Below are 26,391 nucleotides of genomic sequence, written 5' to 3' on the forward strand. Positions count from 1 at the left end.
GTTTACTTTAACGAGATCTTCTGATGAAAGAGAGAGAGAGAAAGGTTTTATTTTTTTCTTTCGGTTAATACAAATACATATAAGGATAAAATTTAAATACAATGGTATATATATATATATATATATGAAAAATAGAAAAATAAAAGAAAAAAAAAAAAAAAAAAAACAAAAAAAACTAAGAAAAAATACAACCTAGTAGGTAGTAACCGCATTGCGATGAGTATATATATATATATATATATATATTTAAAATTACAATAAAGAGAAAGTATAAATTTATTCTGGTTCAAAAGCTTGTTCTGTAACATCTAATAAAACTTGCATGTTATTAATTTGGAAATTGACATCTGTTGGATCATCATCATTTGAAGGTATGACAGTGGGTCCCCAAATAATACTTAGAGCTTTTTCATTCATTTTATTTTGATTTGAATTTTTAGCAATATTTTTCAAATGGAAAAGTAAAGCTCTTAAAGTCCAATATTGAGCATCTGGGAATTTATAAATCAATCCATGCATATAATTTTTCCTTGTATCGAAATCTTCAATAGAAATACAAATTTTTAATTCAGGTATAATTTCTGAAGGTATGAGAGTATCAGGTAAAGATGCGAAAAACAATTTAAACAATGAAGCGACAAGATGAATATCGGAATCATGATAATCTTTGGAAGGTAATAACAAGGAAGGGATATTGGAAGGATCCTTATTGATCATATCTTTTAATTTATTAACTTCAAGGACGTTTGCTGATTTTCTATAAATCCCTTCAATGTTTATACCGAATTCATCGATGATATAAATACATTGACGTACGATGATGGGGACCATATCATCTTCACTTTGTATGAGAGAAGTTAAAGGTACACCGAATGTTTCGAAATTTTTATTGGAACCCGTGGTGGAAGTGGCGATTGTATTTTGATTTGTATTGATGGAATCATTTAATGAAGTAAAAGTTGTTGTACTTGGTAATCTTGTTGAAGGAGATGTGATAGTTGGAGAAGTAATTAATGATGATTGTTGTGCGAATGAGGAGGAGGAGGAAGTGAGAATGTTTTTGGAAGGTGAGGTGGTTGTAAGAGGGGTGTTTGGTAAAGAGGAATTTGCAAAAGTAGTGGTGGAGGCTAAAGATGGACTTGAGATTGTGGAAGTTGTATTTAAGGGATCGATGTTTGAGAAATTTTTCTTGGAACTTGCAGATGAAGGGTTTCTTGAAGTGATTTTCCTATTGGTAGTGGACGGTAGGGAGGCTGAGGAGGAGGAGGAGGAGCCGCCCATGGATGGATGTTTTTTATAAGGGACAGGGATCAAGTTTTTATTTACTAGAACGTTATTTTTCATGTTTTGTTTACTGTTGTATTTGTTTAAGAATTGGTATAAATCGTTGTTGATATCGATGGAGAAGGCGATCGATTTCAAGGATTTGTCGACTTCGACAGGCGAGACGATCAAGCCCATATTAAGAATGAAATTTTCAGTTTGGATGGAATATTTTTGTAATTGGATGGACATTGCGGTGTCGAATTCCAGGATTAAATTTTTCAATTCCTTGACGATTTTGGGTCTTTCGGTATGGAGGAACTTGTCTCTTAAGGAATTGGAATGGTCTACTTTTTGCTTGTAATCCAAATCGGCGGCGTCGATCTTGCGTAAGAGATCTTCTTCTTGTTCCTTGGTGGTCTTGGAACCTCTCAGAGTCAATTTGGTCTTTGTTGGGTCGGTCATTTTCAACTTGTCCCAATCCTGACACAGGGAGATGTATCTTGACTTGGCCTTTTCAGCGATGTGGATTGAGTCGGAAACGTCTTTTTCCAATTTCTTGGAATTGTCTTTGATGGATTTCCTCAATTTAGTGATGGACAATAGCAAAGAGTTCAATTCGTCGTAGATTTTGATTATGGATTTGATGTAGGATTGTTTGGAATTGGACAGCTTGCCATCGAAGGCGAGGATTTGATGGATGGATTTATACATGGTGGTTTGGGTGTTTGAATTGGAGGTGAAGAAGTGTTTGAATTGCTTGGAGAGTTCGTCGACGTTGTCCTGTTCGAAGAGATGTTTTTTCCTGAGGTACTTGATGAATTCTTCACACGATAGAAGGGATTGTTTGAGTCTTAGCAGGAGGGCGTTGATGGCTATATCCGAGTCCAGTACTTTTTTGATCCGGGCTGAGTTGAGGAGGTCTGAGTAGTTTGTTGAATTGAGAGAAGACACGCGAGTGTTTGACATGGTGGAGGTGTTGTGGATGATCAATTGATGGTGGAGGTTGCGACGGATGCGACAGATGCAAAAGTTTATACCTATCTTTGCAAAAGTTTATACGTATATATCTTTTCAAGTATTATGTAAAGAACTGGAAAAACATCGGAAGCGAAATTGAAATTTGCAAAGCCAAGACCCAATACGGAAGCGAGACGCGCACGTGATGCAAGAACATGTAAGGCAGGGCAAGAGCAGGGCAAGAGCAAGCGCAAGCGCAAGGCAAGCGCAAGCAAACACAGATGTCTCAGATAGGAGCGAAAGACTAAATTCGATGATTTTTTTCTTCACTCTACCAAACGTTGGCATATCAGTTGAACTATGCATTATTTGAATCATCACAGACGAAAGAACAGTGCGCGCACGTGCGCAGCACGTGCAAGAAGCGTCTTCTGACACTCCATTGGACGTGGCCATGCTGCATTGTGGTCCTGCATATGCCACAACTCTCCCCTCTGCAATCCGACGCGCTTATATACGCGGTCCCGACCAGAAGAGATCTGGAAAAAGTTAGGGCAAGCGGGCTGGGCCAGAAAAAGAAACGCCGCGCACGTGCGGCATTCCTGTTGCGACATTAGATCCGCGGGTCGATGCCCGAAGCGGAAGCCGCGCAAAACCGCCAATAAGCTTAAAGTCAAATAGAGTGCGGCGCACGGCATGCGCACGGTCCGGGAAACACCCGGGAAACACCCGGGAAACGCCCTGACGCATCCACGCCACCGCCGATTGACCACGCCCCGCCCGGCCAGTCCGGCCCGGGAAACATCCGGGAAACTCCCGGGAAACACCCTGACACCACAGTGCCACCCGGCTGCGCCCCTGAATCCGCGCCCACCCTCCGGGTCACCTCCTCGTATATATACTGCACGGCCCTGGCACACTCTTGCCGGCGCCAACTCCGGCCGCCGTCTGTCTGCCCCCCAAAAAAAAACCCACGCCCCCACGCCCCCATGCTCCACCCTGACACCACTTCGCCCACCCCCCAACTCTCGCCCTCGCCCTCCACGTCTCCCGCACCACGTGACCCCGACACCTGCACCTTGCGGCTCCGTCTCCCGGACTCATCGGCGCTAACCCACACGTTTGCCGCCTCCAGCAGTCTGGCCGACGCACGTGCCTGGCTGCTGGCACGCCACGGCCTCCGCGGCTACCGCTTCCACCGTGTCCAGCCGAAACTGACGTATACGCCAGAAGACGAAACGCAGCGGACCTTGCGCCAGCTAGACCTGCTGCCGCGCTGTGTTCTGGCCCTGTCGCCATCGCCATCGCCGTCGCCGCTACCGGCCAGCTCGACTGCTGCCAGCTCAGAAATACCGGCCCGGGCCCGTCGCGGCAGCCTGCTGACCCGTCTGGCATGGCACGTGACCGAATGGCTGGCGCTGCAGGACCTGGATTCGCAGCTGTCTACACACACGCCGGTGCCGGCCACTCGCCTGGGAGAGGCCTTCTTTGCGCCGGTACCGGCCGATGCTGGCGGCAGTGGCCACTCGTCGGATTCGGACTCCGATTGTCCGGACTTTGACGACCCACGCTATGCCACGCCCCAACCCTATGGCATCTCGCAGTTGCAGTTGCAGCTGCAGCACCCGCAGCCCTGGCCTGCAGCATACACAACCCTCTCGCACGTGCAGCACCCGGAACCCTCGCCTTCTCCTTTGCAGCCTGCGACTCCGTCCATCTACAAGCATTGACGCTGCGATGCGCTGCGTTGCGTTGCGCTGCGTTGCGTTGCACTTTGGGTTTATCATATAACATTACATAACATTACATAACATTACATATAATCACATCATCACATAATCACATCATCACATAATCACATCATCACATCATCACATCATCACATATCAAAGCAACATCTCTATGCTTCACCCCCCCTCAACCGTGCAAACTCAATCTCACTCTGCTTGAAATACCGTCTACCATCCTCATCAATAATCACCAAACTCAAATAATTCTTGACCGTAAACTTATTACAACTCATAGTAGGAACCAACTCATGCCCTCCCAAGAACAATCGGATCGGAATCGTTTCACCTTTCACAGGCGAGCCGTCCATGATCTCATACCTCACTGCCGTATTATCACACGTCTTGTTTTTCCCATGCATCAAACTGCTTTCTCGCGTAATAATACTCAACTCCATATGTCGGATCTTCAACCGCGTCAACAGAAAATATATCCTCCCCACAATGACATCTTTCAATCCATACCGATTCTTCGAATACTCGAATTCAATGTGTAGACAATTCTCAATCCCAATATCCAACTTGATAGCTTTACCACCATTCGTCTCATCAGCACCTTTGTCCTTCCCATACAACCAAACCCAGAATTTCTTCGTCTTGGATATATCCGCTCCCTTCCGTTGTACACTCACTTTCACATAATAATTCACATCGACGTTCGTCCCTCGGTACGACTCGTATTGTTTACTCACATCTTTAAACATGAAATCAAAACTCTTGCTCTCACTCAAAACACCACTACTACAAACATCTTGATTCAACACAAGGTATTCATCCACACTCCGTTTCCTCCCTTCCACATGGTTCCCATTGGAGCTTCCTGCGCCAACACTCAACATGTCAATGCATCCAATCAATGACACTCGAATACCAAGATGTTCAATTTTCTTGCCCTCTTTCACTCGGATTGTAGCGCTCCCACTAACACTCTCCCCATCTTCATACACCGGCAATCGATCAACAAGCGTCTTGGACCCACTGCCACTGCCATTGTTCAATTCGATATGGCGACGGTCTTCTTCACCATCAAACGATATCTCTATATCAATAGGTGATTTGAAAAAGGAGCCCATCTTGCTTGCGTTTACTTTCACCTTGCTTGCGTTTATGCTCCTCTTTATTACATTTTGTCTCGCCTGCTATTTTTCATTCCTTCGCTTTTAAGGGCACCGCCTTATGCGTTGTTTTTTCACATGACATCTACAAAGAGGGGTTGTCTGTCAACATACTCAAGCATATATAAACATTTGCACTTGCACTCGCGCTTGCACTCGCACTTGCACTCTCCACCCTCGTACTCACTCCTACTCTTGCTCACCTTGCAAATGGCCAAACAATGTTCGCCCTATACACCCTACTGCTCACTTGCTCCCTTGCCCGCGCTCACATGGCTTGGGATAACAAAGTCTCCATCATCCCATTCCGTTCAGGAACAACCTATATAGAAGTAGATGAACCTGAACGCGCTACCATTTCGGCCCCCAGCGTCTCCATGATCCCCTTCCGTTCAGGAACAACTTTCATCACTGTCGATTCTCCAACACGTACCATCAATACAAAACCTCCCGTCATCTCTATCATGCCCATCAAGACTGAAACTTTCGATCATTCCCTTGATTTGTCCGAATTGGCAACACGCTCCACATTCGACGTATCTATGTTGCCCTATCACCCACGTAAATCCATCTGTAAATCCCAAGACTCACCATTCTCTTCTTCGTCCTCCACATGCCCTCCACGCAATTCTTTCCCTCCTAGGAGAACATTCTCGTTCCGGAAAAATATACCCATCTGTGCTGTCACCAAATCGGTTCCACATTACAGTGAGATTTCTCAAGATGCTCAACCAAGAAAAGCTTCTCTCGATGTTACCATCGTCCCCACCTGTTCTGGTACAACTTGCATTTCTGTAGATTATCCAACTCACACACCTCTCCTCTTTTCAGAACGTGATGATGATCCAGAATCGTATTGTGAAACGGTCTCTATAGATCCTGTTTCATTAGAATCCGCCTCTATCGAAGCCTTTACTACAAATTTCCAACCCACATCCTCCCTTGCTGCTTATTTGACTCAATTAGAAGCCAGATCTGAAGAAGATATCCCCATTAGACCAAAATTGTCTACTCTTCAATTCTCCATGGTCTCAATTAGAACCGGAACTACTTTTATCACCATCGATTATCCAACAAGAGTGAAAATGTCCACCCTTGACGTCACTATCAAGCCAATGAGATCACACACCACATTCATCACTGTGGATTCCCCCACCAGAATTACCAATTCAGAATATATTCTTTCAGTCTTACCCATTAGTGAATCTTCTCATGTAGTTATTGTTCCACCTTCTAAAGCTCCACGTTTGGAAGAGGAGGAAGAGTAGTTTGTTTCACTTTTTTTTTTATTTTTTATTTTTATCCGCTTTGTTTTTATTTTTATTTTTGGTTTTGGTTTTGGTTTTGTTTTAATATCCCTTTCCCTTTGTTTTTTTGATCTTCACTTTGCTTTCTCTTTAAATGCTACATAATGTTATATTATTATTATTATTATTATTATTATTATACTATTTATTTTATTTACATGTATTTATTTTACTCCCTCTTTTCATTAATCACTTTTAATTGTTCATAAACTCTTTTATCTCCAATTAATTCATTTACCCATTCACTATTCCGATCTTGACCTTTTTGAACCCAACGACTTGGCCAATCTAATTCTTCTTCAAGTCCTAATTGTAAATCCCCCTTTTCAAACCTTCTTATCGTATCTTGTTTCACTAAATGTGTCACATCACCACAAATGGAATCACACATGTATCGTTTATTATAAAATCGATATATTCTCTTGGGGATATTTAAAAACCCAATTAAATTGGGGATAGGTATCATGACAATTGGTTGATGAATAAGAATAGGTAATCCAGTTTCACGATCTTTTAATGTGGTTTGGAAATTATTTAATTCAATCGGTAGAGAAATTTCGTTGTATGATTTTTCAGGAAGGAATGATGGTAAACAAATTTCTTTATCGTTTGCACGTGCATCTTCGTTTGCACTTGCATCTTCGTTTGCACTTGCATCTTCGTTTGCACTTGCATCTTCGTTTGCTCCTGCACTTGCATCCCCACTTGGAAGTTCTGTAGTTTCATTCTTGACAAGAGTATTAGAATCTTGAATAGTTTCAATAAAAGTTTCTTCTTTTGGTATATCCATCATTGTTTCATTTGTTTTCTCCTCATTTGTAATATCCTTCACCATCTCTGTTGATGTTTGTAATGTAGTATCCTTGGATTTATCATTTTCAATTTTCGAAATCTCCCTAGCTTTATCAATTACTTCTTTGGGCATATCTAATGGTCCCAATAATCCTTCATGTAATCCAGTAATATACTCTTTAAATGCACCACGTCCCAAACAAATAACTCCTCCTGTTAATTCAGGTTCATTCTTGACACAATCTTCACTTTTAATTTCATCAGGTAATTCCATTTTATAAAATATACCCATATATTTTCTCATATCTAATCTTTCCACAGGTTCAGGTTTCTTGATAATTTCATTCCCTTCTTTCAATTGAGCTTGTTCTTCTTCTAAATTTTTTAAAGGTAAATCTAATATACTTTTGCGGAGATTTCTCATTTCATTGGCAACATATGATCTAATAACACCTTGTTGATTCTCTACTATTATTTCATAATCTAATCCAGAATAATAAAGTATTGGTTTCACATATCTTGACCAAAATTTTAAACTTGTTTCCAAATAATCACTTGGTGGTGGAGCAATGAAAACTTTGATCTTACGAGGTAATTGATTAATTTCTAATTTCTCATTAGAAATATCTTTCACTTGATCAATATAATTTTGTCTAATGGATTTCTGTTGTTGTTTATCATATATTACACCACTCAACGCAAAACTACTGACTGTATAAAATGCTAACCATTTTTTGGAAGGTAATTTTACTTTACTCAATCCAATGCTTTTGAAAAACGTAGACATTTCTATTCAGATCTGTCTTGGTCTTTTGTATTGTTAAATATCCTATTATTAGTATTATTATTAGTATTACTATTAGTATTACTATTATTATTATTATTATTTATTTTTTTTTTTTATTCAATATTACGTATCGCTCATCGGATAAAAAAAAATACAAGATTTAAATTCTACATTATCTATTATGACTTAAAAAAAAAAAATACCTATTAAGTTACATGTTATGATATATGGTAATATATAATTTATACATAATGCATATGCTCCCACCTATATATAATTTACATATCTAAATAAATTCATTTATTTTATTCACAAAATAAACGTAGATCAAATAAAAAAAAAATATTAAATAAATCTATAGCAATCATGGTATATCTTAGTTTTGATGATCATGCTCATCAGACCAATTCAAATTAAATCTACCTTCAGGTGGATTATAATTTTTAATTTTTTCAATTACTTCTTCAGGTGTTGTGGCTACCTGAACAATATTGCCATTTGTCTCACTAATAAAGCCCTGATCAATAGAATGTTTTAAAAATAATAATAATGAATCATAAAATCCATCCATATTAAATAAAATAATTGGTTTACTATGAATCCCCAATTGAGACCATGTAATACATTCCATTATTTCTTCTAATGTACCAAACCCACCAGGCATTGCAACAAACGAATCACTTTCATTGGCCATTAATCTTTTACGTGTATGCATATCACGAACAACAATGGTTTCACCATATTCAGAAGAAATAGGTGTGGATCCTTTATGGTTTTCAACATTGTTTTTTATTTTCTTATTCAATTCATCCACATTTCCTTGATCTCTTTCTTTAGAAATCAATGCATCAGGAATTATTCCAAGAACATTACCATCCAATTGAGGACCCATTGTAGCCTTAGCAATGCACCCCATCAACCCAGTAGATCCACCACCATAAACTAAACGCCATTTTAATTGATGGAACAATTCTCCAAGAGCTTCTGCATTATTTGAATAGTCATCTCTGTTTCCAAAACTAGAACCACAGTAGACACAAACACTTAATCTTTCATTAGTTTTCAACATATTTTTCTTTTTTCAACTTTTTTAACCTATTATTTTTATTTTTATTTTGTATTAATAAGTATGTGCTTTCTTTTGTTTTTGAAGTCTATGACTAATTAATACATCTAAGATGTATTTTGCCTTATATAATAGATTTTCGGGGAATTCATAAGGACTCCGATTCTCCAAATTGCGATAAGGGAAGAATTTGTTATTTATTAATATCCTCGTGCTAATAAAAGAGAATTGTATTCACATCCAACTTCAAGATTCATATTTAAGATATACAACATTTATTATCATATGCATTAATTCTATAAAATTATATTGATACATGAGATCTATATATTCTACTAAAACATTTTGTATCTAATACGATATCTTGTAATTGGAAATGTATCAACTACCATATTTCTAATTTGTAGAAGGGTATGCCAATCTCTTATATATATACTCCACTTGACCCCAATCATCTATACCTTGTTCATAATCTTCTTCAAGCACTTCTAATCCCTTTTCCTCAATAATACGCCAAAGAGTTTCTCTTTCTTTATTATATTTGGTTCGAATTGGTAATTCTAAATGAACTTCCCCATTTTTTTTCAAAAATCTTTTTACAGTATCCATTAACCAGATTGGATGTTGAGGACTATATATTGGATCAGCAATTAGTATAATATCAAATTGTATATCCCCATATTTTTCAACGAATGAATCATGATTTGTCCAATCTAATACATCAGCAATCACTGAATTGTGTGTAGAAAGATCGTTTAATTTGGCATTTGTTCTTAAATTGGGTACAATTTCAGGTAAATCTGTTAAAAATACTTGAGAAAATTCATTTGAATGAGAAATAGTATATGTGATACCAACTAACCCGGTCCCTGACCCTAATTCTAAAACCCTTGGTTTAGAAGACCCAGAACAATTTTCTAAAGTAGGTATACGGTTTGCCAAGACAAGAGAGGAACCCCACGTCTTATGGCCTAAATTATCTGATGTTAAAGCAGGCTCATACAATTTAATAGTCTTTTCTAAATTATTAATTCGAAAATCTCTAGTCATGGAAGGCTGTGCAGTTCTACCACATAATTCTGCTATTCTTTTGGCTACAATAGTCGATAGCTGTGTTAATTCAGGGTTATTTTCACAACGATGAAGAATAGAAGTATAATATGATAATAATTTAACGGGTGATCCTGATGAGCATTGTGTGGAAAGAGAAGGTAAACGTGTCAACAAGGAATCTTTAGTCGTCAGATAGGAATATGGTTTATTGATAATATTCCAGTGGCACAATTCATCTAGTTGTTCAGTCGTAACTTCTGAACGATCTATCGATGGAACCTCATTATTAAAATTTAATTGAGTAGAAGGCCCTAATAATATTAGTGTGGTTTCCAGGATATCAGCAGGAGTAGTTTGTGGTGGTGGTAGGTCTAATACTTGAAGAGGCGATAACATACTATAGTCCTCGTCATCTCCGTTGCTATACGATTCTAGTATGTTATCTTCCGATTTCTCATTTTCTAGCAATTGTCTTCTTTCTAATACAACATGGATATCTTTAGGAGGCTCTTCTGGAGTGTATAAATCCAAAGGATCAAACATTTTTTATAATAGATTATATTTGCACAAAATTGAATTGAATCAAAGCGATTGCCAACCTTATAAGAACCTGTCAACACTTTTTTTTGTTATTTATTTCATCTCATCAAAAGGATTATTATTATCATCATTTATTATTTTTTTTTCCAGTTTCTTATAACTTTTTCGAGTGTTCGATTCTGAAAGGAAACATTTCGGAACTTCTTTTCTTATCCCAGTAAAATTTACATTTTTCAATGTCTTCCATTTTTTCAATTCTTGATAGAACTCAGTTCCCGATTTCATGTAAATATAAAATAAGGGATCAGAATGAAATTCTTGAAATTCTGAACAATAGGAATTCTGAAAACCAATTATAAATACTTTTCTTTTAGTACTATCAAATGCATATTAAATTAAGAAAGCACATATTTATATAAATGATACAAATTAAAATACTATGTCTCTAATTCCATATCATGCTGATCCGAATGAAGAGAATGGTTCGTTAGTACTTCAAACAACGTCACATAGAGAACTAGTTGTGGTCAACCCAACAAATGGATCTTTAAAGTTATATAGTCAAATATATCCCAATCCGGGGTCTCTGGTATCTAAAAATAATAACACTAGTTATAACCATGGAAATCCTAATGCATCACCTTCTTTAAATAATAATCATAGCCATGATAATGGTAATTTCAGGCGAAATTCTTTGGGAGGCGAATCAATGAACTATATATGTCCAACATGTGGTTCAGAAATACATAGAAAGGAATCAATAATTGATTCAAGCCCCATTAGCGGCAATTCTAACAACCTTACTACAAAATTAAATCTTCAAAACTTCCCCAATGCAAATTATTTTAAATTATTAGAATCAAGTCATAAGAGGTCGGAAGAAAATACTAGCAGTAATATTAATAACCATATACGCTCTTCTATTGTCGAATTACAAGATCTAAGCTCAAATATAAACTCAGTTGTCAATTCCTTGACCAATTCGGATACAGAGTACAATGATATTAGAAATACTTCATCTTCAAGCAATCAGTCCATGCCTAATATACCACAAGATCTATTTACTCAGGGATATTTTAAGAAATTCTTTAAAATAGATTCCTTATTAGGAAGGGGGGCTCGTGGTGTTGTATATAAAGTTATTCACAGGTTGGGAGATTTCCAACTGGGAAAATTTGCATTGAAAAAAATTGCCATTGGTAATAATTTACCTTGGTTAGAAAATTGTTTAAAAGAAGTTCGAGCTCTTACTTTAATCAATCATACTACTGGTAATTTAATTACATATAATCATGTTTGGTTAGAAATGGATTCCACAGATGCCTTAAAATTAAATGAAAATACTCCTTCAATTGTTGCTTGCATTTTTATTTTACAACAGTATTGTGACGGGGGTAATTTACAAGATTTAATTTGGTCAAATATTTTTAAAAGGATCAAAGTGAACTATCAATTGAAGAAAGAAAAAAATTGTTTAAGAAAAAAAAAATTTGAAAAAAGTAATATGTTACAATTTAAAAAAAGCTCTTTAATTGGTTTAAACACCAAACAGATTCTTTTAATCATTAGAGATATTGCTTCGGGATTAGAAGAATTGCATTCCATTGGATTGATACATAGAGATCTAAAGCCATCAAATTGTTTATTGTTAACAAAATTCGATCCAATGGATATTGAACAAGTTGATAATATAGAAGATGAAGAAGTTTTTGAAAATCTGAATAGTACTTTTCCAAAAATTGTTATCAGTGATTTGGGAGAAAGTCAATTGAAAGGTGAAAAAAGATCTGCTACTGGTGCAACTGGTACTTTAGAATTTACTGCTCCGGAGTTGATTATTGAAAATGACATTTATACGAATTTAAAGGTACGTGAAAATAATGATGAAAATCTTGAAAATTCCAAGATAAATCAGTTTAGTTTTGCTTCTGATATGTATTCTTTTGGAATGATCATTTATTTTATTGTATTTGGTGAGCTACCGTATGATCCAGAATTAGATGTGGCTAATTTGAAAAGTGAAATTCAGAAATTTCATTATAATAAAGAGCAAGCAATAACAAAACATAAATTGATTAAGAACATAAAGCAAATTGATCCTGTTATATTTGAAATAATGGATCAATTATTAGTTAAGGATGTTGAGTTAAGACCAAATGCTACTGAGATTTTAGAATATGCTACCAACGTATTAAATAGTTCAACATATAATAATCATTATCATACACAAAATAACTCAGCTTCTATCCCAAATATTAACTTTACAAGTAACAACAAGAAAAATAATATTAGTTTAAACAAAGATTTATTTCAACAGCAAAGCCTTGACAGTGACCCCATCATGACATTTAATTTAAAAACTGATGAAAGAGATGAATATGAGGATGATGATATTATCCAAGATAGGGAAGAAGATGATATTTATACAGAAGACAATAAATTTACAAGATATCGTAATAGATCTGTCTCATCGTTTAAAATTGATCCTCTTCAACTCCAATTGACAAGAACTAATGATTCCCTCCATTCTTTAATTCCATATCAATCTAAGCCAATAGATATAAATATAAAACCTCCAAAAACTTTAAAGCATCTTATTATATCATACTTAAAAGAGCAACGGTATTTGGTTAATTATATTCCAATGGGATTCATAATATTTTTCATAATTTATTTGTTTCATTTGCTTTCAATTAAGAAAGATTTTGATAACAAAGATTTTTCACAGAATACTATGTCTTCTCTATCATTTTCTATTAATGGTCATTTGGAATTAGCTATTATATTTTTTTTATTTGGAATCTCAGTAAATGCATCTTTTATTAGCCAAGCTTGGATATCTCTATTATTACTCCTTATTATATTTTTGAATTGGGTGTCTGATTCTAGTATATTTCTCCCAAAATTTAATGCATAGTATATATCTTAGATTTTTTTTTTCCCATTCTACCTTGGATTAGTTAATGTTACTACTTTAGCATTTTCATAGACTATAATTGCATATCACCGGTTTATTTTTAAAAATAAATTTGAACACACTCGAATAGGTTTAAGCTACACCCAATTACAACGTTTAATAAGCATAATTCATATCATATAGCATTAACTTAGTAGCAAATTTTGCTGTAAGTACTAAATTATTATTTACGTTTTTATACTTTAAAACAGTTTGTTACTCCTCACTTAAGTTTTGAAATAAGCTCGACTATCATTTTAACATACTTTTGTCTATTTTTATTTAACCTAAAAGATTTTTTTTCAAGAGCTGTTCTTTTATTCTTTTTTTTTATTTTTTTTATTTTTAGGTATATTATAACATCTGGATTACAAGCGGTAACTTTTGCCAAATATTGTCATTAAATTGTTATGATTTTGATAACTCGGACTTACTGATTGTTCATGTAGATAAATCATAATATTTATTTATTCCCAAAAAGTTAGCTAGTCCAATCTTTGTATTTTTATTTTCAAAATGTATGTAGATGTAGACCGAATAAGGCTTGAAAGTATTTAGTTCATTCATCATTTTAACACACAGCCTTGCCCAAGGAATATAGAATGCAAAGATACCTCAATATAAATATTTATTTCAACAACTCATTAGTGGATTAAAAAATAAAACTTTATAACAAAGCGCTTAGTGTAGTCGCTACAAAATATATTTTTGATAAAGGAAACTCTTCTACAATTCACATGTAACTCTTAAGGTTCTTTTAAGAAAGGAACAACATAGATATATTGATAACAAATTTTAATTTTCAGAAAGTGTAAGAAAGTATAAGGTTAATACAGTCAAGTTTTGTTTTTTTACTTCTTTTAACGTTATCTTTATTTCTTCATTTGCTGTCGTTCCATGGAATACTGATTTTCGGAATTGATTTGGAAATCTCGAAGTATGAATGAAAGGCTATACTATACGTCTTGCAAATAGCTTAGCTAATGCTAAAAAAAAGGAACACTCCATGGAGTGATTCTTACCACCCAAATAGTAACCACTCATACTAGATATCAATCAATGAAATCTCTTAAAAATACTCTATGATGAATCAAAATGAGAATCCTTTGTCAAAAAATAAATCAAATCCAAATATTATTACAGCTCCTCGCATTGCAGAAATCAATACCCATATAGAAAACTCAAATAAAATTGATGAAAATCTAGAAAATGATATACCTAATGGCTTAAGTAGAGAGAGTACTGATCCTAATGATCCATATACCCGATCAAGGTTTTATTCAATTTCTTCAGATATTATTCCTCAAACACTTACACATCCAATTGATGATAAAAAGCTAACCTCTAAATTTTCTAAATCTCCATTAAACAGAGTACCTTCGTGGTCTCATGTTGGTTTTCAATCAATCCTTCCACAAAGTAATAATAATACAAATAATGGAAAAGGGGCCAACTCCTCAAATCAAGTTATAAATAATCCAATGAATAGTACTGTAAAAATTGAACGTAGAACTGTCTCTGCAACTAATCCAACGTCACATTTTCATAACACTGCAGCCAATCTTCATAATTTAAATGAAAGCCTTGGTAATCTTTCCATACCGTTTAGTCATGATGGTGCTTATTTACACTCCTCTCATGATTTCCCATTAGATCAGGATGATGACGATGATGACAATGATGACGACGATGATAACGACCTGGACGGCCTTGATTTAGATGATGATGATGAGGATGATGTGTTAGGAGATAGAAACTCTTTCCAAAGCTTACACAACTCGTTAAACTCGGGTAGTGCTAGCAGTAAACGACTTACAAAAAGAAAGTCATCTATTTTTAGTATATCAAGAGATAGTTTTGAAAATAATAAACTATTCAAAACGACAACAAATAAAAGTCATCAAAAGATAAAGGGCTCCAAAAAGAAAAGTAGCAGCTCTACTAGCAGTGGAACGTCGAGCAATAATACAAATAGCATAAAATTATCATCATTAAAATCTAATCCAATACAGGCCAATCATAAGAATCTAAAAAATGCTGCTAAAAAATTATTTACCAGAAAACCTCACAGAAATTTGATTCATGATTCCGATATTGAGCCGCCAATTCCAAGTTCTTTAAGTAAGTTTTTACATTCATCATATGCCAGACATAAGTCACCTTCACAATTTATACATACAAACGCCACTAATGGCGGTGGATTAATCGATTCAGGAAAGTCTGTTTACTCTCTGAATCCTTCAATTGGAAATAAGGGTATTGATTCACGCTTGAATGAGGAACAAGGAGAATCACTAATGAACGCAAACGTATTAATGTTACATGAGCTACTGAAAAATTTACCGTCTCTGGAGGCAAATTATAAACACTTTGATATAGATGAATTGCATGTACTTGCCGGCAACGTTTGGGGCATATATTGTAATATCACTGTTGAGTTATTTAAGAATCGAAGAATATGGCAATTAAGTGCTAAAATTGAAGATATTAGCAGAGTATTTGAATTTTACACATTTTTAAAGACTGAATCTAAAATATCGGTACCGTATAAATCATTTCTAGCAGAGATTGAAGAATTTATTAACACATCATTATATATTTTAGAAAACCAAATTGTTTTCAATTATAACGATGAAGATACAATGAATACTGCATTGAAGAGATTAGGCGTTATATGGCAATTATTTTACCAACAAGTTTATTATGATGTTATGTCAATCCTACTACCGTTAGAAAGAAGTTTCCGAAAGAATAAAAGTTATTGGTCAATGAATAATCCTAACGAAGCTATATTTAATAAGCTATTGTCTGTAGATTATTTGTTACTAAGATGCTTTCGAAATTCAATTGTATTGCCATATTATCAAAATTTTATTAATAGTAATGATGGGGCAAGTAAAAGTTTTCAAACTTATATATTTAGGGAGGAAGAGGAGAATGGCGTTACTGATCAAGATAAATTGACCTTGCTACAATGTTTCGGTATATTAAGCACTATTAAAGGAAATGATAGAAATCAGCAAATTATTGAAGAATTGTTGGAAGGTATTAGAATGAGTATATAATTTAATTCTAAAATAAAAAACAGGAGTAGGATCAAAACTTGTACTAATATTCATCATTGTAGATATATAGACAATTTAGGAGCAGTTGCGTCTATAAACATTTAAAATTGATGACTTAACTAATAATAACTCTGTTTACGATCTACAAATGTAACCAATTTATGTTAAAAAGAGACTCTGCATGAGTAGACAAGCACTTTTTAAAAGATACCAGATTAGTTACTAGTAGAGAGGGAAAAGAAGAATAGTGTTTAATGAAATGTATAAAAATGCAATGTATAGATGAGATGATAATGAAATTTAAAAATAAAATATATGGCATATTTCAGAAAATTGAAAAAATTTGAACTTTAATTAGTCTATTCCAATGTACACCAATTTCTACCAGTATTAACTTGGTGGTTGCATAATGTTGGTTCTAATTTAAGACCAATTAAAGCAGCTATTAGAATCCCTAATGCATCAGCAATTGAAGTTGCACCCAATGCAAATTCTTGATCTCTTTTATTAGTGATATCATCCATAATATTTAAAAAAGTATTGACATATGATGCCCCACCCATGAAACCTTGATAAAACATAAATATTAATATCCAAAATGGGCTCTTAAAAATGAAAAACCAAGATTGAGAAATAGCAATATTCAAATTAATGAATTGTAAAGTAGATATCAAATATAAATTTCTTAATCTAATTAAATGTGAAGTTGATCTGCAATAAACACACCTAACTGATATAATGCATTGTATGTAGTATACATATCTCTGAATTTTTTTGAAAAATAAATGCTTTTGGTCTGGATCTATGGGGAAAAGTAAAGTTGGTGATACTGCTTGGTTGATCAAATATTCAAATAAATAAACTGTTGTTAATGGAAGCATGTATGGAATAAATAGCGTTTGTAATTTTTTTAAAGTATTAATGATAGTATTTTTAGAAAATGTTGTAGGTACTGAATCTGATATTTCAATTTCTTCCATATTTTCTTCCTCCAATAAGGTATATGATGAAGTTTTTGTAGTTGGTAACTTAAAATACAATAAAAAGCCCAATGGTAATATACTAAATAATATTAGTGAAAAGTTAACGGAGAAGTTTAGAATTGAAGTTAATAATAAATAAAATCCACTACCAAATAATCCAGCCATACCTGTTCCTGAAGACCAACCTTGTAACGCAGTATTGCCATAAGCTGCTGTCAGTTGTAAAAAGGTAGTTTCTCCAAAACCGGAAGAGGCAGAAGCCATACAAATACCAATAATAGCAACCGTTAGATTAACTTTGGCCCTTGAAACTAAAATCATCCCTGAAATGCTACTAATAATTAATGCAAGGATACGATTTTTATAATTTAGGAAAGAGTTTTTACTATCTGACGTACTAATAAATGGTGATATAATCTTTATAATAAAGCATGGTAAAATGTCAGCTAATAAGATTGTTGTCTTAGGTAAACTAGGGCCTGCTATATCAAAAGCTGCAGATAAAATAACCACATAAAGAACATTGTTTAATAAACCAAATATCCAAAAATACACATAGTTAGGTTTCATTTTTTACCTACAATTTAAACATGTTTATGTATATATGGATATAAATAGCGATGAATCAAATGAGAAATTTTATTTGTGATGTATTTTTAAAGCTTTGTGATATTTTGTATATTTGGAATGAGCGCGCGTATTTTGTATAGACTTATAAAGTGACTTCAGATAGTTTCGCGATAGTTCATAAAAAGGGACTATAAAACTTTTAGATAAGAGTTATGAATATTAAAAAAAAAAAAAATACAATCATAGAATTTTCCATTAATAATGTTTCTAAGAAGAATTTCCCCCACCATTAAGCCAATATCTAAATCCATCATATCTTATCACCATATTATTAATTGTCGTGGCTATAGTAGTAATAACGCATTTAGTAGTAACCAAACTCCACATCCACCTAGATTACCTGAAAATGAACAAAAAGAGTTTGAGAAATTACAAAGATTAGCTAATTCCCAACAAACTTTGGAAGATTATAACAAAGGTAAACCTATTACAAAAGATGGGAAGGAAAATACCGATAGTATAGGAGAATTTTCACCTGAATATTCACCAACCATTGCAGAGTTTGAAGGGGACAAAAATCCTAAGACAGGGGAAATTGGTGGACCCAAGCAAGATCCAACTCGTCATGGAGACTGGTCTTTTAATGGTAGAGTTACTGATTTTTGAATACTGAATGAATGACCGACTACTTAAGTAGATAAATAATTATTAAATATTCCTAATATATACATTTTTTTGTAAATATAACATTTGAAAAAAAGAGTCATTTATTAAGGTAATTTAGGACAATACATTAGTTTGACGGTTATCTCTATAAAATTTTTCAGGAAGTGAATCCTTTTATGAGTTTTCATTGACGTATCAATGATCTAATATAATAATAATAATATACATAGCTCGAATGTAGCTTGTATGTGAAGTGAAAAATAAATAAGAAATCAAAATAAAACGTAGAATCTAACCCAAAAATAAAACGTAAAATTTAACCTAAAAAAAAAAGAAAGAAAACCACGTAACAATTCATTAATAGATAGCAATAAATGCATAAAAGTAATGCGAGTAATATAAAGTAGGAAAAATAATAGGAGAGCTGAACTGAACTGAACTGAACTGAACTGAAAAAGAAAAATTAGGCAGGAAAGATAAGAGAAAGAGAGATAACATTAGCAAGCACTAGGATAGTTGATCCATTCTATTTTCGTGTTGTTTTTTAAACCATTTTGTAATTTGAATATTACAAAACAGCATATATATTGGGACGACGATCAGATTTGCAGTCACTCCAAATAAAAATTGCAGTACCCATAATGGGGAAGATGTGGAATGTTTATTTAGACCCAAATCTAGAGACATTAAAATCCAGCCAATTAAATCGGTAGTAATATCGTCATAACCTAATTTTAGCCATTTCAGGATTTTATCTCTACATTCATCCGAAGAAATTGGAGCAGAAGGGCCTTCAATGATTTTTGTAATACTTGGTTTTGTCAATTCTTCGTTATCAAACCCTTCACTTTTAAAATTACCTGGATAAACACAAGAGATTCTAAAATGTGGTAGTTCCTGTCTAAGAATTGAAGCTAAAGCTTTTACTGATACTTTCATCGGAGCATATTGTGAGTAACCAATAAATGGGAAAAAAGTTGTACTTGAAGCAAAAAGAATCAAATGGCAATGGTCTAACAGCCTAGCCACTGTATGTGCTAAATATAAAACTGTCAAATAATTTGTCTTTACACCTAATTCTAATTCAGTTGGAGTTAGATCTTTGAATAATTTTGGAGTGGAACCACCTGCACAAGCAATGACTTGTGTTGGTAATAAGTTATGTAATTGTAAAGTATCGAACATAGATTGAACATTATTATAGTTTGATAAGTCGCAAGGTATGTAAAACAATCTGTTTGAGGCAGAAGGAATTGATAAGTCTATTGGATTTGTCATCTTAGCCAAATTAATCTTGGATGGATCCACTGATCTTCTTGCCTTTGAGGCAATATCTAAAGAGGCAGTTGTTAACTTTTTTTCTGATCTCGAGGAAATAATAACTGTAGTGTTGATAGCATCTTTGAAATATTTCGTAGCAAAGGATTTCCCAAGACCTTGAGAGCCACCTGTGATTAAAACAATTTGATTATTTAATTTAAAGGATCTATCCCATTTTTCATATGGGTCAATATACAAGACTCTTGATGTTCTTGAATAGGCAGACCTGGAAGATATGCCCAATTCAATAGTATCTGTATTATTTGTTTTTGTAGCTTCTAAGATAGTGGAGCTCTCATCATCATCATGGACACTTATATCAAAATCATTTAGTAGACGTTGGTTTGACGTGGAATTTCTTGACATGTTAAATTTATCTCTTACTTTTTTATTATTATGCTAATCTAGGTGAAAGTGTTCAGAAGAAAATAGATATTATACTAGTTGACAGTAGTAACAAAAATAAAATTTTCTTTTTTTTTTAAATAGAATAATTTAAGTGAGTGAAATGAAATGATTTGTTAAAATTGATTTGCTAATAAATTTGTAAATTTAGTAAGTGAAATATTTAGATTTATCACTTTGCACTTTTTTATTTGATGCTTTCTTTGGTGTGTTTTTTTCCTGCTGCTTCCCCCTTTCCTTCTTTTCATAAATAACTTCGGTGTAGTTGTCTAATGCAGTAGTGAAAAATACCAATACAGGAGTAAAGTTACAAATTCAGAAATAAAGAAATAAGGATGTGATAATAATAAGTTCTTGTGATAGAGAGAAATACAAGCAGTGGGTTAAAATGAAATCGATAAATAAGATAATAAATACAAGGAAACTAGTGCAACATTTGAGAAAGGATTGTGAAACTTTGAGAAAGTAAGCTGGAGAAATAAACGGAATGGAGACAGATGACGTACCTGTCAATATTCAAAAAAGGAATATCAACCAACCGTCAATCCACTCAATACTCTCGCTTCAACGGGCGTTTGTCTTTTTGGAAAAGCATGCCATGATTCCAAAATATTATCCCACTATTCTCTCGATACTTTAAATTCGCTGTTGGATAAATGTCTGTGGAAACAATCACCCGTTTATCGATTTTTCCACAAGCTATTGATGGATCCACGCACAACCAAGTTTTTCTTCAAATTAGTCGATGCACTACAGAATAAACTTTCTAACAAATGCTGTGAAAAGGATGTACACCTAGAATTAAGGCACATTTGCGTTACATTATTTGAAAATATTTTTCAACTTTTTTTTCAATATTTTTTCAATTTTCCATTTTCTGCACTATTCTTCACTTGTTTTTCATGTTTACCACTTTTTCCATTATTTGTTTTACCCATTTTGCTTAGCTTTCCTAGTAGAAGAAAGGGTGAGCTCAGACCGACCCGCAATACTGCTGGGAATCCTGTCTTAAAGTAAACTGGCCTTTGCATAATACCTGAACTAATTTACTCGCCACCAATGTTATTAATAGCTGACTGGATGTGGTACTGGTTTTAGCACAGCCGGTTTGGCAAGCTTCTCTACGGTGCTCGGCTTTGGATGCCTTTTACAGTAAATATTTCAATGTGAGCGGATGAGCCGATGATGACCCTATGAGCCGAACGATGAGATTAAGTCGAAAATTTTACATGGTAATTTGATACCAGAATAGATGAGGCTCATGTAAGCCGAAGTACAGTGTGTGGCTGGTGTGTAAACAAATACTAATTGATTAATGGACGGCATTAGCAGTTCACTACGTAATATGATGTGTAGCTATTTACGATATATCTATTCCTTTTAAGGTATAAAGTTGCATTGCAAGTTCATACCGGTATATTCACGTGAACAGAATTTAGAATAGAAATTCGTGAGATTTAGTGGATACGAAGCCCCTGGGAGTATGTAGATGTATTAATATCGTAATAAATAATCATAGAAGAAAAGTAGTCATAGCACATTATCTAATCACGGAAAGATGCATCCGTATCATATTAACTACTCATGGCAGAAACACATAGGGTGAACTGTGCTCAAAGGGGTCTTGATCTCTTTAGCTCATGATTCAAAGGTCAATAACTGTAGAATGGCCTTGAATGTGTATTTGCCAAAGCAATACTACACACCAACTGCCGCTGACTTGACTAAGGAAAAGCCAATTCCAACCATCAACTTTTTAGTAGGAGGCCTAACAACTCAAAATTATGCTGCTGAAAGATCATTCATTCAATGGCAAGCAAATGCCTATGGATTTGCTGTTGTTTTCCCTGATACTTCTCCTAGAGGTCCGGATGTTCCAGATGTTCCAGATATCGAAGTAGTTGGACAAAGTGCTGGTTTCTATTTGAATGCTACTGCTGAACCATTCGTTAAGAATTATCAGATGTTTGATTATGTCCATAAAGAACTACCTGCAGAACTTACCACATATTTCGATAAGGTATCGCCAGTCCGTGTTGATTTTTTGAAAAATGTTAGTATTATTGGTCACTCCATGGGTGGGTTGGGCTCTTTAACAGGTTATTTCAAATTGTTTCCCCGCTATAAAAGTTGCTCTGCATTTGCACCTATAGTTAATCCAAGCTCCTCGGATTCAACCATTGCTTAAATAAGCTTCAATGCTTATTTCAAAGATCCCAAATAGGAATCTGCAGCATATGATCCTTGTGAACTGGTTAAATCAACAACTCTCACCGCGAAAAATGTCGATGGTAAGCAAGTTTTGATTACTGTGGGACCAACTGATTAATATTATGAGACGGATCTACATTGCCAAAGAATCTTAGATTTCGCAAAAGGTACTGTTTGGGAAGGGAAAATCACCTTTCAATTGATTAAAGGGTTCGATCATCAATCCTATTTGATTGCTACAGAGATTGGGAATCATGCAAAATTTCATGCAAAATACTTGGGACTTTTATAACTATAAAAAAGAGTGCTGCTTGCAATTTTTTAAAAATATCTTTGATACTATTCTTTATTCTTCGTATATTTATTTATTCTACACAATTTTTTTTTCTTGATAATACTATTTATTCTTCGTATATATATATTCTGCATAAATATTTTTATTATTTTTTTTTGAAATAATAACTATTACTATAGCATTGAGATAAGAGAGATCTGCGTTTTACAAATCGTCTGGGCTATCCAAAGATTAATTAGCCGCCATATCAGTTATCCATTTCGGAAAAGTTTTCGATCCATAAAAAACAAGCTCAAAAAGATTACTTCGACATATTACTTCTAACCTTTCATCAAAAAAATTAAAGATATCTAGAAAGGTTAAAGAAAATGTTGCATATTTTCATTCTGTTTAGGTAATATATATTTTAAGCAGTACACTTTCTCTTCCGTCTACTACTCTTTTTTTTTAATTAAACAAGGTTAGTATGTTAAAAATATTACAAGTGCCTAAAGTCATTACGTATGCGCACTATCACGCTTAAAATAAAATATCATTAGCTACAGTTGTTTTTTTCGTAAATTATTTGCCTTTGAACAATTGAGCCCCATGGTTATAGCTCCTAACTTAGAAATTCTTCTCAAAGTTCCCTTATCCGATTCGAAATACGATGAGTAATCTGACGTCTTGTGTTATATCTGAAGAAAAATATACGAGCCTTAGGACTGTTTCCTGGTAATCTTACATCCATAGAATAGAATAAAGTTATCATCTAGTGTGATATCTTTCATGTACCTTCCGGGAATACAGTTTATGTAATCAGGCAATCCAAGGGCTAATATTGGTCGGCCGATATCTAAAAAACCTCTACTACTAATAATGAAAACAGTTACTATATACCGTCGTGCAGTTTAATACACTGGTAGATATGGTTTATTAAGTAGTTACACGAAATAAACTTCTCCACATTAAAGGATACATGTAGATACTGAATAATAATTTATCATTTACCCCTCTTTTTACCCTTTTTTTTTGAAATCTAGTCTGCATTACATGAACATTATATTTATCTATATATTATCAGTTAGCACATTTTCAATGAAAAATTCATATATAAAGAATCATTGAATTATCAATCAAATTGAATATAATTCTTCATTTTTCTTAACTTCAATTAGATGGTTAAAAAATATCAATACTGATAGGTTTTTATACATTCAAAAAAAACGAAGCATCAACACCACTAAAAATAAGCAACATCATAATGGAAGAAACACATAGAGTTAACTGTGCCCAAGGTATTTTGATCTCTTTAGCTCATGATTCAAAGGTCAATAACTGTAGAATGGCCTTGAATGTGTATTTGCCAAAGCAATATTATACGCCAAATGCCGCTGACTTGACTAAGGAAAAACCAATTCCAACTATCTACTTTTTGGTAGGGGTCTCGGCAAATCAAAATTATGCGACTGAAAGATCATTCATTCAATGGCAAGCAGATACCTATGGATTTGCTGTTGTTTTCCCTGATACTTCTCCTAGAGGTCCGGATGTCCCAGATGTTCCAGATATCGAAGTAGTTGGACAAAGTGCTGGTTTCTATTTGAATGCTACTGCTGAACCATTCGTTAAGAATTATCAGATGTTTGATTATGTCCATAAAGAACTACCTGCAGAACTTACCACATATTTCGATAAGGTATCACCAGTCCGTGTTGATTTTTTGAAAAATGTTAGTATTATTGGTCACTCCATGGGTGGGTTGGGCTCTTTAACAGGTTATTTCAAATTGTTTCCCCGCTATAAAAGTTGTTCTGCTTTTGCACCTGTAGTTAATCCAACTTCTTCTGATTCAAATGCTGGTCAAATAAGTTTTAAGACTTATTTGAAAGATCCTGAATCGGAATCTGCAGCATATGATCCTTGTGAACTGATTAAATCAACAACTCTTACTGCACAAGATGTAGACGGTAAACAAGTTTTGATTACTGTAGGAACAAAGGATCACTTGTACGATACTGAATTACATTCCCAAAGAATCTTAGAATTTACAAAAGGTACTGTTTGGGAAGGGAAAATCACCGTTCAATTGATTAAAGGGTTCGATCATCAATCCTATTTGATTGCTACAGAGATTGGAAATCATGCAAAGTTTCACGCAAAACACTTGGGACTTTTATAACTATAAAAGGAGAAGTACTACTTGAGTTTCATAAAAAATGCTTGACATTATCGTTTATACTTTTTATATATTCTACATAAATATTTTCTTTTATTTTATTTAAAAAAAACTACTGGTATAGTATTATTGTGTGAAGGGTCTGAGTTTTACAAATCCCCCGAAATTTCAAAAAAATTGATTAGCCGCCAAGTAAGTTTGAGTGGTTATAATTATTGAATAGTAAAATAAATGGCGTCTAGAAATGTGAAAAAAATATTAAACAATGCTACGCAATTGAAGTAATAAATTCTCCAAGTAGCTTGCTTACCTTTCTCTTCAGTCTATTATGGTTATCTTACAAAGTCACTTGGGAAGATATACACTCATTTTGTTCTAATGACATTAGGGAAACAAAGAATTTTCAAGATATGCAGAGATATGAAATTTTATGCATACTCGAAATCTTGGTATCAAGAAGTATTGCTACTGATTGATAAGAAATAGTACTAAGTAGGTAGTAAACTACAACTACGCGAAAATAACCAGTATACGCAGTTGTAAACTTAAAAAGTCGAAGTGCGGGGACATTGGGGAATGATATTTCAATGTAGCCTTTATTTTTACCAAGTAAATAAGGTAAATACGTTAGGCTGATAGCAATTGCCTGAACCCTTCAACATATACATATGTATACTGCCAGACTAGAAATAAAATTACAATAGGGCCAACGTATATCGTTTTTCTCGTATACAGTTTTCCTTTGAATGCTTTTACCCCAGGTTTATTGTTCCCAGCTTGGCAGTTCATTTTCGATCTTCCCTTATTTGCTTTGAAACACGGCTGATAATTTTATGGCTTGCGTTATGTCCGAAGGCAATCGCACGTGTTGTAAGATACTAGCAACCTTACATATGTATAATATGATAGGGTATTTTTATCATTAGCAGGCATTTTTTTTCATTAGAAGGTATTCTGTCATTTCATCTACCTTCCGGGACTACAGTTTATACAGGCAGGAAATCCAACAAACTCTATTAGCCGATCGAAACCTAAAAAGCCCCCACTAATAAAACAAATTTGTATAAACCGATACGCGATCTAATACACCCG

General features: G+C 34.2%; 14 protein-coding genes across 14 annotated transcripts; 7 read left to right on the top strand and 7 right to left on the bottom strand.

Annotated features, from left to right (window-relative positions):
* Window positions 1–276: 276 nt before the first annotated feature.
* TBLA0D05140 (uncharacterized protein) lies at window positions 277–2,232 on the bottom strand (the record flags this gene model as incomplete). The annotated part of the gene is made up of 1 exon (XM_004180478.1): window positions 277–2,232. The coding sequence occupies one exon, from the start codon at window positions 2,230–2,232 to the stop codon at window positions 277–279; it is 1,956 nt and encodes a 651-aa protein (XP_004180526.1).
* Window positions 2,233–3,212: 980 nt separating this feature from the next.
* UBX6 (Ubx6p) lies at window positions 3,213–3,953 on the top strand (the record flags this gene model as incomplete). Its single annotated transcript, XM_004180479.1, has 1 exon — window positions 3,213–3,953. One exon carries the CDS (start codon window positions 3,213–3,215, stop codon window positions 3,951–3,953), a length of 741 nt encoding a protein of 246 aa, XP_004180527.1.
* A 170-nt stretch (window positions 3,954–4,123) lies between these two features.
* On the bottom strand, window positions 4,124–5,083 carry PEP8 (retromer subunit PEP8; the record flags this gene model as incomplete). Its single annotated transcript, XM_004180480.1, has 1 exon — window positions 4,124–5,083. The coding sequence occupies one exon, from the start codon at window positions 5,081–5,083 to the stop codon at window positions 4,124–4,126; it is 960 nt and encodes a 319-aa protein (XP_004180528.1).
* Window positions 5,084–5,346: 263 nt separating this feature from the next.
* Window positions 5,347–6,393, top strand: TBLA0D05170 (uncharacterized protein; the record flags this gene model as incomplete). The annotated part of the gene is made up of 1 exon (XM_004180481.1): window positions 5,347–6,393. The coding sequence occupies one exon, from the start codon at window positions 5,347–5,349 to the stop codon at window positions 6,391–6,393; it is 1,047 nt and encodes a 348-aa protein (XP_004180529.1).
* A 208-nt stretch (window positions 6,394–6,601) lies between these two features.
* TIM54 (Tim22-complex subunit TIM54) lies at window positions 6,602–8,011 on the bottom strand (the record flags this gene model as incomplete). Its single annotated transcript, XM_004180482.1, has 1 exon — window positions 6,602–8,011. One exon carries the CDS (start codon window positions 8,009–8,011, stop codon window positions 6,602–6,604), a length of 1,410 nt encoding a protein of 469 aa, XP_004180530.1.
* Window positions 8,012–8,387: 376 nt separating this feature from the next.
* On the bottom strand, window positions 8,388–9,080 carry LOG1 (Log1p; the record flags this gene model as incomplete). The annotated part of the gene is made up of 1 exon (XM_004180483.1): window positions 8,388–9,080. The coding sequence occupies one exon, from the start codon at window positions 9,078–9,080 to the stop codon at window positions 8,388–8,390; it is 693 nt and encodes a 230-aa protein (XP_004180531.1).
* A 393-nt stretch (window positions 9,081–9,473) lies between these two features.
* On the bottom strand, window positions 9,474–10,673 carry EFM2 (S-adenosylmethionine-dependent methyltransferase; the record flags this gene model as incomplete). Its single annotated transcript, XM_004180484.1, has 1 exon — window positions 9,474–10,673. The coding sequence occupies one exon, from the start codon at window positions 10,671–10,673 to the stop codon at window positions 9,474–9,476; it is 1,200 nt and encodes a 399-aa protein (XP_004180532.1).
* A 436-nt stretch (window positions 10,674–11,109) lies between these two features.
* IKS1 (protein kinase IKS1) lies at window positions 11,110–13,587 on the top strand (the record flags this gene model as incomplete). Its single annotated transcript, XM_004180485.1, has 1 exon — window positions 11,110–13,587. The coding sequence occupies one exon, from the start codon at window positions 11,110–11,112 to the stop codon at window positions 13,585–13,587; it is 2,478 nt and encodes an 825-aa protein (XP_004180533.1).
* A 1,121-nt stretch (window positions 13,588–14,708) lies between these two features.
* On the top strand, window positions 14,709–16,691 carry BIT61 (Bit61p; the record flags this gene model as incomplete). Its single annotated transcript, XM_004180486.1, has 1 exon — window positions 14,709–16,691. One exon carries the CDS (start codon window positions 14,709–14,711, stop codon window positions 16,689–16,691), a length of 1,983 nt encoding a protein of 660 aa, XP_004180534.1.
* A 359-nt stretch (window positions 16,692–17,050) lies between these two features.
* On the bottom strand, window positions 17,051–18,244 carry YHC3 (amino acid transporter YHC3; the record flags this gene model as incomplete). The annotated part of the gene is made up of 1 exon (XM_004180487.1): window positions 17,051–18,244. The coding sequence occupies one exon, from the start codon at window positions 18,242–18,244 to the stop codon at window positions 17,051–17,053; it is 1,194 nt and encodes a 397-aa protein (XP_004180535.1).
* A 261-nt stretch (window positions 18,245–18,505) lies between these two features.
* SDH8 (Sdh8p) lies at window positions 18,506–18,910 on the top strand (the record flags this gene model as incomplete). Its single annotated transcript, XM_004180488.1, has 1 exon — window positions 18,506–18,910. One exon carries the CDS (start codon window positions 18,506–18,508, stop codon window positions 18,908–18,910), a length of 405 nt encoding a protein of 134 aa, XP_004180536.1.
* Window positions 18,911–19,417: 507 nt separating this feature from the next.
* Window positions 19,418–20,596, bottom strand: TSC10 (3-dehydrosphinganine reductase; the record flags this gene model as incomplete). Its single annotated transcript, XM_004180489.1, has 1 exon — window positions 19,418–20,596. The coding sequence occupies one exon, from the start codon at window positions 20,594–20,596 to the stop codon at window positions 19,418–19,420; it is 1,179 nt and encodes a 392-aa protein (XP_004180537.1).
* A 1,705-nt stretch (window positions 20,597–22,301) lies between these two features.
* On the top strand, window positions 22,302–22,823 carry TBLA0D05255 (uncharacterized protein; the record flags this gene model as incomplete). Its single annotated transcript, XM_004180490.1, has 1 exon — window positions 22,302–22,823. One exon carries the CDS (start codon window positions 22,302–22,304, stop codon window positions 22,821–22,823), a length of 522 nt encoding a protein of 173 aa, XP_004180538.1.
* A 1,561-nt stretch (window positions 22,824–24,384) lies between these two features.
* Window positions 24,385–25,302, top strand: TBLA0D05260 (uncharacterized protein; the record flags this gene model as incomplete). The annotated part of the gene is made up of 1 exon (XM_004180491.1): window positions 24,385–25,302. One exon carries the CDS (start codon window positions 24,385–24,387, stop codon window positions 25,300–25,302), a length of 918 nt encoding a protein of 305 aa, XP_004180539.1.
* Window positions 25,303–26,391: the final 1,089 nt, after the last annotated feature.

Source organism: Henningerozyma blattae, chromosome 4 (assembly GCF_000315915.1).
Source record: "Henningerozyma blattae CBS 6284 chromosome 4, complete genome".
NCBI lineage: Eukaryota > Fungi > Ascomycota > Saccharomycetes > Saccharomycetales > Saccharomycetaceae > Henningerozyma > Henningerozyma blattae.